The following is a 12886-nucleotide window of genomic DNA, read 5'->3' as shown; positions in this document are numbered from 1 at the left end:
GGCAGAGACCTGCTACAGGGGTGGAGCCACCACAGAAGCCATCTGCTAGAGCAATGCTGAGCGGTAAAGTGGGGTTGGAACCTCACAGAGAGCCCGCACCAAGGAAATGTCTAGTTGAGCCAAGGCAGCGGGGCTGCAGCCAGGGCCCCAGAATGGCAGGGCCACTGGTAACATGCAACAGCAGCCTGGAAAGGTTGCAGGCACCAGTATAGCCCACTGGGCTGTGCCTGGCAGAGGTGTGGGAGTGAGGCTGCCCAGGGCTTTGGGGGCCCAGATGCCCAATTGTTCCCAGGATGCAAGACTTGGAGTCAAAGAATATTATTGTGGAGCTTTAAGACTTAATGTCTGCCGTGCTGGGTTTTGGACCTGTTTGGGGCCTGTTTCTCCTTTCTTCTGGCCTATTCCTCCCTTTTGGAATGGGAAGGTGTAGCCAATGTCTGTTCCACTATTGTATCTTGGAAGTAGATAAATTTGGTGTTTTTTTTACAGGTTCACAGCTGGAAGGACTTTTGCTTTTGGTCTTGGATAAGACTTTGGACTCTGGACTTTTAAGTTGGTGTTGGAACAAGCTAAGACTTTTGGGACTGTTGGGATGGAATGATTGTATTTTGTATGTGAGAGTGACATGAGTTTAGGGGGGCCAGGGTGGAATGATAGAGTTTGGATGTGTTGTCCTCACCAAAACTCATGTGAAAATTTGATCCCCAGTGTGGCAGTGTTGGAAACTGATTGAGTCATGGGGGTGGGTCCCTCATGAATGGATTAATGCTCTCCCTGGGGGAAGGGGGATTAATGAGTGAGTTCTTGCTCTGTTAGTTCCTGAGAGAGCTGGTTGTTTTAAAAGACCCTGGCACCTCCTCTCTCTCTCTCTCTCTCTCTCCCTCTCCCTCTCCCCCTCCCCTCATCCTCTCGCGATGTGATCTGCTTATACCTGCCTGCTGCTTGCCACATTCTGCCATGAGTAGAAGCAGCCTAAGGCCCATGCCAGATGCAGCTGTCCCAGAATTGTAAGCCAAATAAACCTCTTTTCCTTATCAATAACCCAGTCTCAGGTATTTCTGTTATAGCAACACAAAATGGATTAATATAATGACCTTAAGAAAGCTTGAAGAAATAAAAGAAGACTCAATTAGAGAACACAAGGAAATAAGAAAAAATATCCAGAAATTTACAAAGAGATTAATACCTTAAAAAAGAAGAAAGCAGAGCTCGTAGAAATGATTCACTTATTGAAGAAAACAAAAACAAACAAACAAACAAAAAAACAACAGAGAGCTTAAGCAGCAGGCTAGAGCAAGCAGAAGAACGAATTTCAGATCTCGAAGATTGTCTTTTTGAAATAATCCAGGCAGACCAAAAAAAGGAAAAAAGAATTAAAAATAATGAGGAAAATCTAAGAGAGATAGCAGACAACCTCAAGTGCTCTAATATCTGAACTGTGCTATTCCAGAAGGGGATGAGAAAGGAAAAGCTATTGGAAACCAATTCAAGGAAATAATAACAGAAAACTTCCCAGGGGTAGGGAGAGATGCAGACCTTCAGATCCAGGAAGCTCAAAGGTCCCCAAACAGATTCAATCCAAAAAGATCCTCTCCAAGACACATTATAGTCACATTTGCAAAGCTCAAAGAGAATTCTAAAAGCAGCAAGAGAAAAGCTTCAAGGCACCTATAAGGGAACCCCTATCAAAATAATAACTCAACTGAAGCATTTCTCAACTGAAACCCTACAGTCCAGAAGAAAGTGGAATGAAAGATTCAAAACACTAAAAGAAAAAATTGCCAGCCAAGAATTCTTTACCCAGCAAGGCTTTCCTTCAGATATGAGGGAGAAATAGTGTATTTCCCATACAAACAAAAATTGTGGGAGTTCACCACCACATGACCAGCCCTGCAAGAAATTCTCAAGGGAGTCCTTCATCTGGAATCTGAATAATGAATGTCACTACCATGGATACACAAGAAAGAGCAAAACCTGCTGTTAAAACAAAAGTGCCAGTGAGAAAGAGCAAGAAGCTAAATCATGCCACCTCAAATATCCGACTAACATTGAAGAAGATAAATAAAAGGGGAAATAAGGATCAAAAGATATTTAAAACATCTAAAAAAAAGCAACGAAATGACAGGAATTAAACAATATCTGTCAATAACCACCCTCAATGTGAATGGATTAAACACCCCATTCAAAAGGCACAGATTGACCGATTGGATTAAAAAGCTAGACCCAAGTATGTGCTGTCTTCAAGAGACCCATCTCACATATAGAGACACACACAGACTAAAAGTGAAGGGATGGAAAAAGATATACCATGCAAATGGAAACCAAAAACGAGCAGGAGTAACTATTCTTGTATAGGATAAAATAGACTTTAAACCAGAAAACATAAAAAGAGACAAAGAAGGCCACTATATAATGATAAAAATATCTGTCCAGCTAGAAGACATACCATTCATAAATATATATGCACCTAATACTGGAACACCCAGATATATAAAGCAAACACTCTTAGACCTAAAGAAAGAAATAGGCCCTAGTACATTAATTATGGATGACTGAACACCTCTCTCTCGATATGGGACAGATCTTGCAGGCAACAAATCAACAAAGAGACACAGGATTTAAACTACACATTAGACCAACTGGACCTGGCAGATATATACAGAACATTTTACCCACCAACTAAAGTATATACTTTCTCCTCATCAGCTCATGGAACATTCTCCAGGATAGACCACTATTAGATCAAAAATCTTGCCTCAGCAAATTTTAAAAAATTGAAATCATTCCAAGTATCTTTTCTGACCACAATGGACTAAAATTGGAAATAAATAATAGGCAAAACTCTGGAAACTATACAAACACATGGAAATTAAACAGCATTCTACTTAATGATATATGGGTCCAAGAAGGAATTAAACAGGAAATCAAAAAATTCTAGAAACTAATGAAAATAAAGATACATCATACCAAAACCTGTGGGATACTGCAAAAGTAGTACTAAGAGGCAGATTTATTGCAATAAATGCTTACATCAAAAGAATGGAAAGACTTCAAATAAACGGCCTAACACTACACCTCAAAGAATTTGAAAAACAACAACAATCCAAACCTGAAGGTAGTAGACGGAAAGAAATAATTAAGATCAGAGCAGAACTAAATGAAATAGAGACCCAAAAAACAATAGAAAAGATTAACAAAACAATAAGTTGGTTTTTCAAGAAGATAAATAAAATAGACAAACCATTAGCTAAGTTAACAAAAAGAAGAAGACCCAAATAACAAAAATCAGAAATGAAAAGGGAGATGTTTCAACCGATACCACAGAAATAGAAAGAATCATTAGAGACTATTGTAAACAACTGTATGACAACAAATATGAAAGTTTGGAAGATATGGATAAGTTTCTAGACATATACATACTACCAAGACTGAACCAAGAAGAGACAGAAAATCTGCACAGATCAATAACAAGCAAGGATATTGAAGTGGTAATTAGCAGTCTTCCAACAAAGAAAAGTCTGGGTCTGGATGGCTTTACAGCTGAATTCTATTAAACTTTTAAAGATGAGTTAATACCAATTCTCCTCAAACTATTCCAAACAATTGAAACAGGAGCTAATCTCCCAAACTCATTCTATGAGGCCAACATAATTGTGATACTAAAATCAGATATAGACACAAAAAAGAAAATTACAGGCCAATGTCCTTGATGAACCTAGATGCAAAATTCCTCAACAAAATATTAGCAATCGGAATACAGTAACGCATTAAAAAAATTATACACTGTGATCAAGTGGGATTCATCCCAGGGATGCAAGGATGGTTCAACATATGAAAGTCAATAAATGTGATACATCACATCAACAAACTCAAGGACAAAGACCATATGATTATCTCAATAGATGCTGAAAAAGCATTTAACAAAATTGAACATTCCTTCATGATAAAGACTCTCAATAGATTAGGTATAGAAGGAAATATCTCAACACAATAAAAACCATGTATGACAAGCCCACCACCAATATCATTCTGAATGGGGAAAAACTGAGGGCCTTTCCCTTAAGAACAGGAACAAGACAAAGATGACCACTCTCACCACTTCTGTTTAACATAGTACTGGAAGAACAAGCAAGAGCAATCAGGCAAGAGAAAGAAGTAAAGGGAATCCAGACTGGAAAAGACGAAGTCAAACTTTCCCTATTTGCAGATGACATGATAGTATATATAGAAAACCCTAAACACTCTATCAAAAAACTTTTAGAGCTTGTTAGTAACTTCAGTAATGTTGCTGGATACAAAATAAATGCCTCCAAATCAGCTGCATTTATATATACTCAAATAATGAACTAACAGAAAGAGAAATAAAGTAAACCCATTTACAATTGTCACACACAAAAATGAAATACCTGGGGTCAGTTTAACTAAGGAGGTGAAAGACCTCTACAATGAGAACAACAAACCACTTCTGAAAGAAATTAAAGAAGACACAAAAAGATCAAAAGATATTCCATGCTCTTAGATTGGAAGAATTAACATTGTGAAAATGTCTGTAGTACCCAAAGTGATCTACAGATTCAATGCAATCCCCATTAAAATACCAATTCTTCACAAAAATGGAAAAAAAAAACAATCTTGCCCTTCATATGGAACAACAAAAGACCCCAAATAGCCAATGCAATCCTGAGGAAAAAAAAAAAAGCCGGAGGCATAACACTACCTGACTTCAAATTACACTACTAGGCTATTGTAATCAAAACAGCATGGTACTGGCATAAAAATAGACGTTCAGACCGGTGGAGTAGAATTGAGAACCCAGAAATCACCCCTCAGGCTTACAGCCATCTGATATTGGACAAAGGCAACAAAAATCTACATTGGCAAAAAGACTGCCTCTTCAACAAGTGGTGCTGGGAAAACTGGATATCCATATGCAGAAGAATGAAACTAGATATGCATCTCTCACCATACACTAAAATCAACTCAAAATGTATTAAAGACTTAAGTATAAGACCTGAAACTATAACATTACTAAGGGAAAATATAGGTGAAACACTTCAGCAACTAGGTCTGGGCACAGACTTTATGAACATGAGCCTGAAAGTACAAGCAGTAAAGGAAAAAATAAACAGATGGCACTATATCAAACTAAAAAGCTTCTGCACAGCAAAGGAAATAATCAACAGAGTGAAATGACAACCTACAGAGTGGGAGAAAATTTTTGCTAACTATGCATCCAACAAGGGATTAATATCCATAATATACAAGGAACTCAAGCAATTATACAGTAAAAAAACAACCCAATTAAAAAATGGGCAAAGGAGCTGAATAGATATTTTTCAAAGGAAGACATACAAATGGCCAACAGGTACATGAAAAAATGCTCAACATCACTAGTCACCAGGGAAATGCAAATTAAAACTATATTGAGATGCCACCTCACCCCAGTTAGACTGGCTATAATCAAAAAGATGCTGAATAACAAATGCTGGCGAGGGTGTGGAGAGAAGGGAACACTCCCACAGTGTTGGTGGGACTGTAAATTAGTACAACCACTATGGAGAACAGTATGGAGGTTTCTCAAACAAATACACATAGATCTTCCATACGATCCAGCAATCTCACTTCTGGGTATATACCCAGAGGAATGGAAATCACATTGCAGCTCTGTTTACAATAGCCGAGACATGGAACCAACCTAAATGTCCATTGATTAATGATTGGATAAGGTAACTGTGGTATATATATACACCATGGAATACTACTCTTCCATAAAAAAGAATTAAATACGCCCATTTGCAACAAGATGGATGAGCCTGGAGAAACTTATATTGAGTGAAATAAGCAAAGCACAGAGGGGTAAATACCACATGTACTCACACATATGTGGGAGCTAAGAGAGAAAGAAAGAAGGAAAGAAAGAACACAGTAGAGCGTTGGACTTGCAGAGGGAGAGAACATTTCTTGGGCTACAAAGTGGAGTTGGGGGGAAAGGGGAAGGGAGAGGGAGGTTGGGGATAATTGGGTGGGGGACAGGGGGTACAAATGCAATTTGTGGTAATGGGTATGCTGCCAGTATGAATCTGGCCCTCACATCATGGGCATGAGGGGTAACAGTCAGCTTTGTATCTCATGAATATTCATAACCAATAAAAAATAATTTATATATTATAGGCTTTTCTTTGTTTTTTTGTCTTTGTAGATTTTGTTTTTAGAGCAGTTTTAGCTTCACAGCAAAATTGAGCAGAAGGTACAGAGTTTCCATATACCCCTGCTCCTGCATATGCACAACCTCTCCTACTATCAAAATCCCACACCAGAGTGGTACATTTGTTACAACTGATGAACTACACTGACACATCACGATCTCTCAAAGTCATTAGTTTACATTAGGGTTCACTCTTGGCAGTGTGACTTTATGGGTTTTGACAAATGTATGAAGACATTTATCCACCAGTATTGTTTCATTCAGAGTAGTTTCACAATACTTTAAAACCACATTTAAAAATTATTCTAATTATTCTAATTGCTTTACTGTTCTTCAGTGTTACTGCTGTTCCTCTTCTTCATGCTCCTCCCTTTTTCCTTCCAGATTAGTTTGGCTTACATGTGACTTTAGAACCTTCTCATTTTACGGATGAGAAAAAAACTTTGTTCCAGAGAGGTGCAGTGACACAGTTTGGTGTGGCAGAGCTGGCACTGAAATCCAGTGACTCATTCAGCAGATATTTCCTGAGCACCTACTGCATTGTGATTGGTCCTAGAGTTACAAAGAGTAAAAGACGAGGTCCCTGCCTCTCAAGGAATTCAGGCTGGTGGGAGATGGAGTATGGAGAACAAATTTTAAGTTAACATAATTTCTGTACCTGAGAGCCAATAAAGTAGCTCAGAAGTAAAAGTGCCTCACTTAATTTTTAAAGTCAGGAAGGAATTAACAGAAAAAGCAATATTTGGTCTGAGGAATACAAACTCATACAAAAATGTGAGGGCTTTCCAGGCAGAGGAAAACAATTTTTGCAAGGGCTTAATATTATGCTAATGTCAATCGTCCTATATTAAGCTGTAAATGCAGTGTAATTCCAAACAAAATCTTAACCACATTTTTCATGGTACTTGATAACATTATTCTAAAATGAGTGGGACTGGGGGAAACAACAATGAAAAAGAACAATGGAGGCAGCAAGGAGACTTGCCTTGCCTAGATATATAGATACATTAGTTAAAACTGTGTAGTATTTATGTAAGAAAGGACAAGCAAAGCAAGAGAAACAATAAAAATTCCAAAGCAAAGTCTGGGAATTGTGTAAAGGAACTATAAATGATTAGGCGTGATTGCCAGTCCAGGGGTCATTCAACTGCGTTTTTCCAGCAATTATACATATAACTTTTTAAGTCTAGGGAAATGATTGCTATGAATACGAACTGCATCAGTTATTTGCAACAAAAGTGTTAGGTACATGGTTATATGCATGTGTGTACAAATCCTGTCTGAACTCTGACATGTTCAGCTGGAGATTTTGTGTCTCAAGGGCGTTTGTTTGTTTTTTATTTTAACATATAAAGAATAGGAAAACGTGTTGGTCTTGTAGAAAAATAAACTGAAGTAAGTGTATTTTGTAAACATGTAGCCAAGTTACAGTGTGTTAAAATGTTCATGTTGACAGTAGCATATGCATAGAAGTAAAGAAGTAATCCTCTATTTGAAGACCTAAGGATATGGGAAACCTTGCTGGGCTTGTGACTAAGATTGTCTCCTTCCTCCTAGGAATACCTAACCTTGTACAGGACACTCCTCCACACTCACCAGACCACTCATCGTGAAGAGCAGCTGGTTGGGGCAGGAGGGGAATGGGTTGAGATAAGGGAGTCAAAGAAAATGGCTCCTTAAGTTTACAAACGTGGGGAACGGGGTTTGTAAATAAGAGAATAGGACAGAGCAGAATTACACTTGGCTCCCCTCAAATTTTTCAACAGTGGATAGTAATTTGTCAAATATATTTTATTTGTTCTACTTATATCCCTTCTAATTATTTTTCTGTTGTTCATTTCGTTTGTCATTTATTTTCTTGGTAGATATAGTGCATAGAGATCTAAAACTGGAAAACATAATGGTTAAAAGCAGCTTTATTGATGCTAACAATGAAATGAATTTAAACATAAAGGTAAGAGATTAGAAATGGTGGTAAATATTTGCCTATAAACAGTTTTATAGCAAAGTAGCAAAGTACATCTTTTTAGATACATTTTGGTAGTGTCTGAGCAGACAGAAAGTAAGTGGCTTGTGCTAAAAAATAAAAATTTCTCAAAGGAGGCTGTAACTGACAAGAATAATTTTACAAGTTAAGTCGTGCTATTGAATGTGTTTTTTCAAGTACATATTCATTTGGATAGTTCTAAATCATTACTTAATAGCAAGCAAACAGATGCTCTGAATTCTAATTAATTTCAAAATTATGCCTGGTAATTTGATGTAAATGTGTTACAGGTTTAGAGAAAAACACACCTTGGTTGTGCTTTTAATACTAAATTAATGCTAAAGTCTGCATTTCTCATTGAAAATTTTCCTGAGTATTAATATTTATGTCCTAAGCACAATTAATGTGCCAAGTGTTTATTCTTGAAGATTTTATTCAAATTAAGTGTTTCTTAATGTCAAATAAATGATAAGATACATTATTTATCACTTAGCACTTTAATAGTGTCTGCTTTCAAAATATATGAATGTGTTAATTTAAGAATAAAATGTTGTCTGTAACTCACTCTTGCAGAAGCTAAATTCATACGTCATACAAATCGGCTTGATAGCATTCTTCGTTTACCCAGTAAATGTTCTTGAATAGTTCCATTGTAAACTCCATGAGGTCAGGAATTGTGTGTGTCTTATTCTCTTGGTACCTGGAATAGTGCTTAAAACATAATATGTGCTCAGTATTCGGTGAGTAAAGGAACAGATGTTCTCTGAAGAACTAAATTGGATCGTGAAACCATTTGTGTATTTGATATCTGTATAGAAACCATTTGTGTATTTGATATCTGTATAGATTTTCTGTAGAGAAAGATTTGTATCATAATGCTCCAAGTGGGATATTTATGAAAACTCCTGGAGAAAATGATCCATCTATTTAGAAAAATAGTGATATCACATGTAAATAGGAACATTTTCTTACCCCATAAGGCACTGGAAACTGCGTTCAGTGTCTGTGGACCAAGAGCCTATATTTGGTTGTATGATCAATAAGTGTGCTTGTTTTTCTGCTTTCAGCCCAAGGGTGTTTCAATTTGGGAGACAAGACCAAGGGCACATACTGAATATTTAATAAACAAATATTTAATGACCAAGATTTAGAACTGAGCAGAAAGACTACAGATGCAGCAGTAGGCCTCCAGTGTATTTGTAGTTAATACTGTGTTGTTGTGATTTTTTTCCTCTTAATTTGCTTCTCCTAGTTTTTAATAGTGTAATAATTATTTTAATTAGTATACTCTAGAAACACAAAGGAAATATAGTAAAGAAAAGGTGGTGTTTACCAATTACACATAGTTATAAAAAAGAGGAGTTTCAGTGAGTACTGACAAGGAAAATGATTTGCATTTATAACAGCAATTTAAACTGGAATATAACTTGAATATCAGAAAAGTAGATTAATATACTAAGGCCAGCATGTATTTTACAAAGAAAGAACTTTTTTTTTTAACCTGAAAAAAGTTAAATGCATTCTTTCAAGATATAAATTCCTATGTTGAACTGGTGAATTTAATTAGCAGGCGTGAGCAATCAAATCATGGATATTCTCTCAAGATCCGAGAAACCAAGCTTCTCTTTACCAACTTTCTTCTCCACACAGAGAAGTGGGTGGGGAGGGAAAAGCAAGGTCCTTTTTAGTAATACAAGTAAAGTCCTCCTACAAGAACCTTTGAATTCAGCGCAAGTCCTGTCTTTAGAATGGTGAGCTCTCGGACAGGAAAACAGGTGACTAGCCTGAATTTCTTTTCCTAGGTGACTGATTTTGGCTTAGCGGTGAAGAAGCAAGGTAGAAGTGAAGTCACGCTGCAGACCACATGTGGGACTCCTATCTATATGGGTAAGTTAGTAGACTTAAAATGATTTTTTCCTATGTAAAAAAAAGTAGAACAACTAATATGGATTATAACTTGAAAAATGTGATTTTGCTATTATGACTTAATGGCCCTTGATCGAGCTATTGTTTCTTTTCTTAGGTCAAATAATTTCAGTAGTTTTAGCATTTTTTTCATGTTTCCTACCTTTAAAGATTTTTTTTTGTAATTTTGTTGTTTCTCTGGGCCCTTATTGAAGTTGTTATGTCCTAACAACTTCAATAAGTTGTTATATCTCTTAGGTAATCATATCCCAAACTCAATTATTATTTTTGTTAACTCATGCTAAAATCATGTGTTTTGCTTCTTTGTATTTTTTATTTATTTCATTGCCATCAGTTTTTCGTAAAGAGTACTGATTAAATATATTACGTAAAGCAAGTTTCCTATTTTTCTAAATGTGATTTTTAACAGCTTTATTGAAGTTTAGTTTAAATACCATAAAAGACGCACAACTCAATGATTTTTCATATGTTCACGGAGTTGTGCCACTGTCGCTAGAATCCAGTTTTAAGACAATTCTACCACTGAAAGTTCCTTCATGTCCATTATACTTAATCTCCTTCCCATCCCTGCCTCAGATAGCCACTAAACTCTCTAGATTTGCCTTTTTGTCTCTCTAAATTTGCCTTTTATTTTGGATCTCTCTAGATTTGCCTTTTCTGGAATATAAATGGAATCATATAATATCATATCATATGTAGTCTTTTATGTCTGGCTTACTTTCACTTAGCATAATGTTTATTTATTTGTTTATTTTTATTTCTTATTTGTTTGTTTTTGGCAGCTGGCTGGTACAGGTATCCAACCTTAGACCTGGGTGTTATCAGCACCATGCTCTAACCAACTGAGCTAACTGACCAGGCCCTAGCATAATGTTTTTGAGGCACATTGATCTTATAGCATGTATCTGTAGTCTGCTCCTTTGTATTGCTGAAGAGTTGTCCATTATATGTATAGGCCACATTTTGTTTATCCATTTATCATGTGGATTGTTTCCAGTTTTGGGTTACTATGAATAATGTTGCTATGAACATTCATGTGCAAGTCTTGGTGAGGACATGTGGTTTCATTTTACTTAGGTAACTACCCAACTGAAATTGCTGGGTCATATACTAAGTTTGTGTTTAACTTTTTAAGAAATGGCCAAACTGTTTTCCAAAATTCTGTTACCTTCCCACCAGTAATTTGTGAGGGTTCCGGTTTCTTCACCTCCTTGCCAGTTCTTGATATAACCTATTATTTTAATTATACCATTCTAGTAGGTATGAAGTGATATTTCATAGTGATTTTAAATTAACATTTTTCTAATAATTAATGATGTTGAGCATCTTTTCTTGTGCTTATTAGTCATTTTTATGTCTTCTCTGGTGAAATGTCTATTCAAATCTGTGCCTATTATGATGATCATGTAAGAGGGCACTTTCAAAAGTTTGTGGGAAAATGGAATTGAAAGATAATACAAATCTTTCTATGAACTTTTTGAAGACCCTTCATTTTTTTCTTTTAAAATTTATTAATGAGGTAATTACATTAATAGATTTTTAATGTGGAACTATCCTTGCATTTTTGTATTAAATCCCACTTGGTTTAATGCACTGCTGTATTCAATTTGTCAACACTTTATTTAGGAGCTTTGGCTATAGCTTGCTTTGTTTGTGCTACCTTTGTCTTTCTTGATGTTAGGGTTATGCTAGCCTCATTTTAAAAATAAAATATTTTCATGTTTTATATGCTCATGAACCTTTTAAATAATAGAAATGATCTATTAATTAATAGCTTGAAATTTCCCCTTAAATTTTTTTGGTCCTGCTACCTTTTGGTGGATAAAATTTCTATTATATTTTCAATTTATACTAGGTTATTCAAGTTTTCTACATCTTCTTGAATCATTTTGATAATTTATGTTTTTCTAGAAAATTGTTTACTTCATTGAGATTTTAAATTTTATTGGCATAAATGTGCATATTATATTCGCTTACAATTTTTAGATTCTCCTGTGTATCTGTGCTTATATCCCCTTATTAATTCCTAACATATTTTTAAGAAGGTAATAGGATGTAGTATTAGCAATATTGTTGCAGTGTGATACTGTGAACTCACAGGGAGAGGCAGGAAACACCCAGGCTTAAAATAGGAAACAGAGTTTATCAGTATGCTGGCATTGGCTCAGTGGACTCTAGTTGCAAAGGCTGAGCCCCAAATGCAGCGGGGCTGTTATTTTTATATCATGGCATTTCTGGGTTTTTGTAACAGGGCAAGAGAAGTGATCTTATGATCTTATGTGGTTATGACTCTGTCTCAGGGTGGAAAATTACAGCAAGAGAAAAGCAGAATAGGAAATTGTTACAGCAGTGTGTGTTAACGGCAGTGTGAAACAAGGCGGGAGTGCAGCTGCAGCTGAGTCTGTATGACATCTGGGTGAGGGTAAAAGGGTGAGTTTACCCGTTAGACAAACATGAGTGCCTGACGGCCATAGCCGGGCAGGACATAGCTGGGCAAGTACAAGTGCCTCAATATGGACTCTGAAGTCACCCAGCGAACTCAGGATTCTAGCTCCGTGCTTACTCTCTGCTTTTGGCACAGTTTCTACATCTGTATAATAAGGATTATGTCACTCATTTATCAAAAAATTTTTGAGGACCTACTTTGTGTCAGACACTGTTCTGGTTATTGGGAATATAACAGTAAAGAAGACATAAGAATGTTTTACCTTTGTGGACCTTAACATTCTGGTGGTATAAACATTAAACAAGGTAAAAAATAAAATATC

General features: G+C 36.2%; 1 protein-coding gene across 3 annotated transcripts in view; it reads left to right on the top strand.

The window, feature by feature from the left end:
- The window catches only part of STK33 (serine/threonine kinase 33), an 87548-nt gene that overhangs the window by 19709 nt on the left and 54953 nt on the right, over window positions 1-12886 (top strand). For 2 of the 3 annotated variants that reach the window (XM_063094050.1, XM_063094048.1), the window contains exons 6-7: window positions 8071-8159; window positions 9995-10079. In XM_063094050.1, coding sequence (XP_062950120.1) covers window positions 8071-8159; window positions 9995-10079 — 174 coding nt within the window. The remainder of the gene's footprint in view (window positions 1-8070; window positions 8160-9994; window positions 10080-12886) is intronic. The other variant, XM_063094049.1, reaches the window with a different exon arrangement.

Source organism: Cynocephalus volans, chromosome 4, assembly GCF_027409185.1.
Source record: "Cynocephalus volans isolate mCynVol1 chromosome 4, mCynVol1.pri, whole genome shotgun sequence".
Classification (NCBI taxonomy): domain Eukaryota; kingdom Metazoa; phylum Chordata; class Mammalia; order Dermoptera; family Cynocephalidae; genus Cynocephalus; species Cynocephalus volans.
Note: the sequence above shows the minus strand (reverse complement) of the source record. Positions and strands in the feature narration are given on the sequence as shown.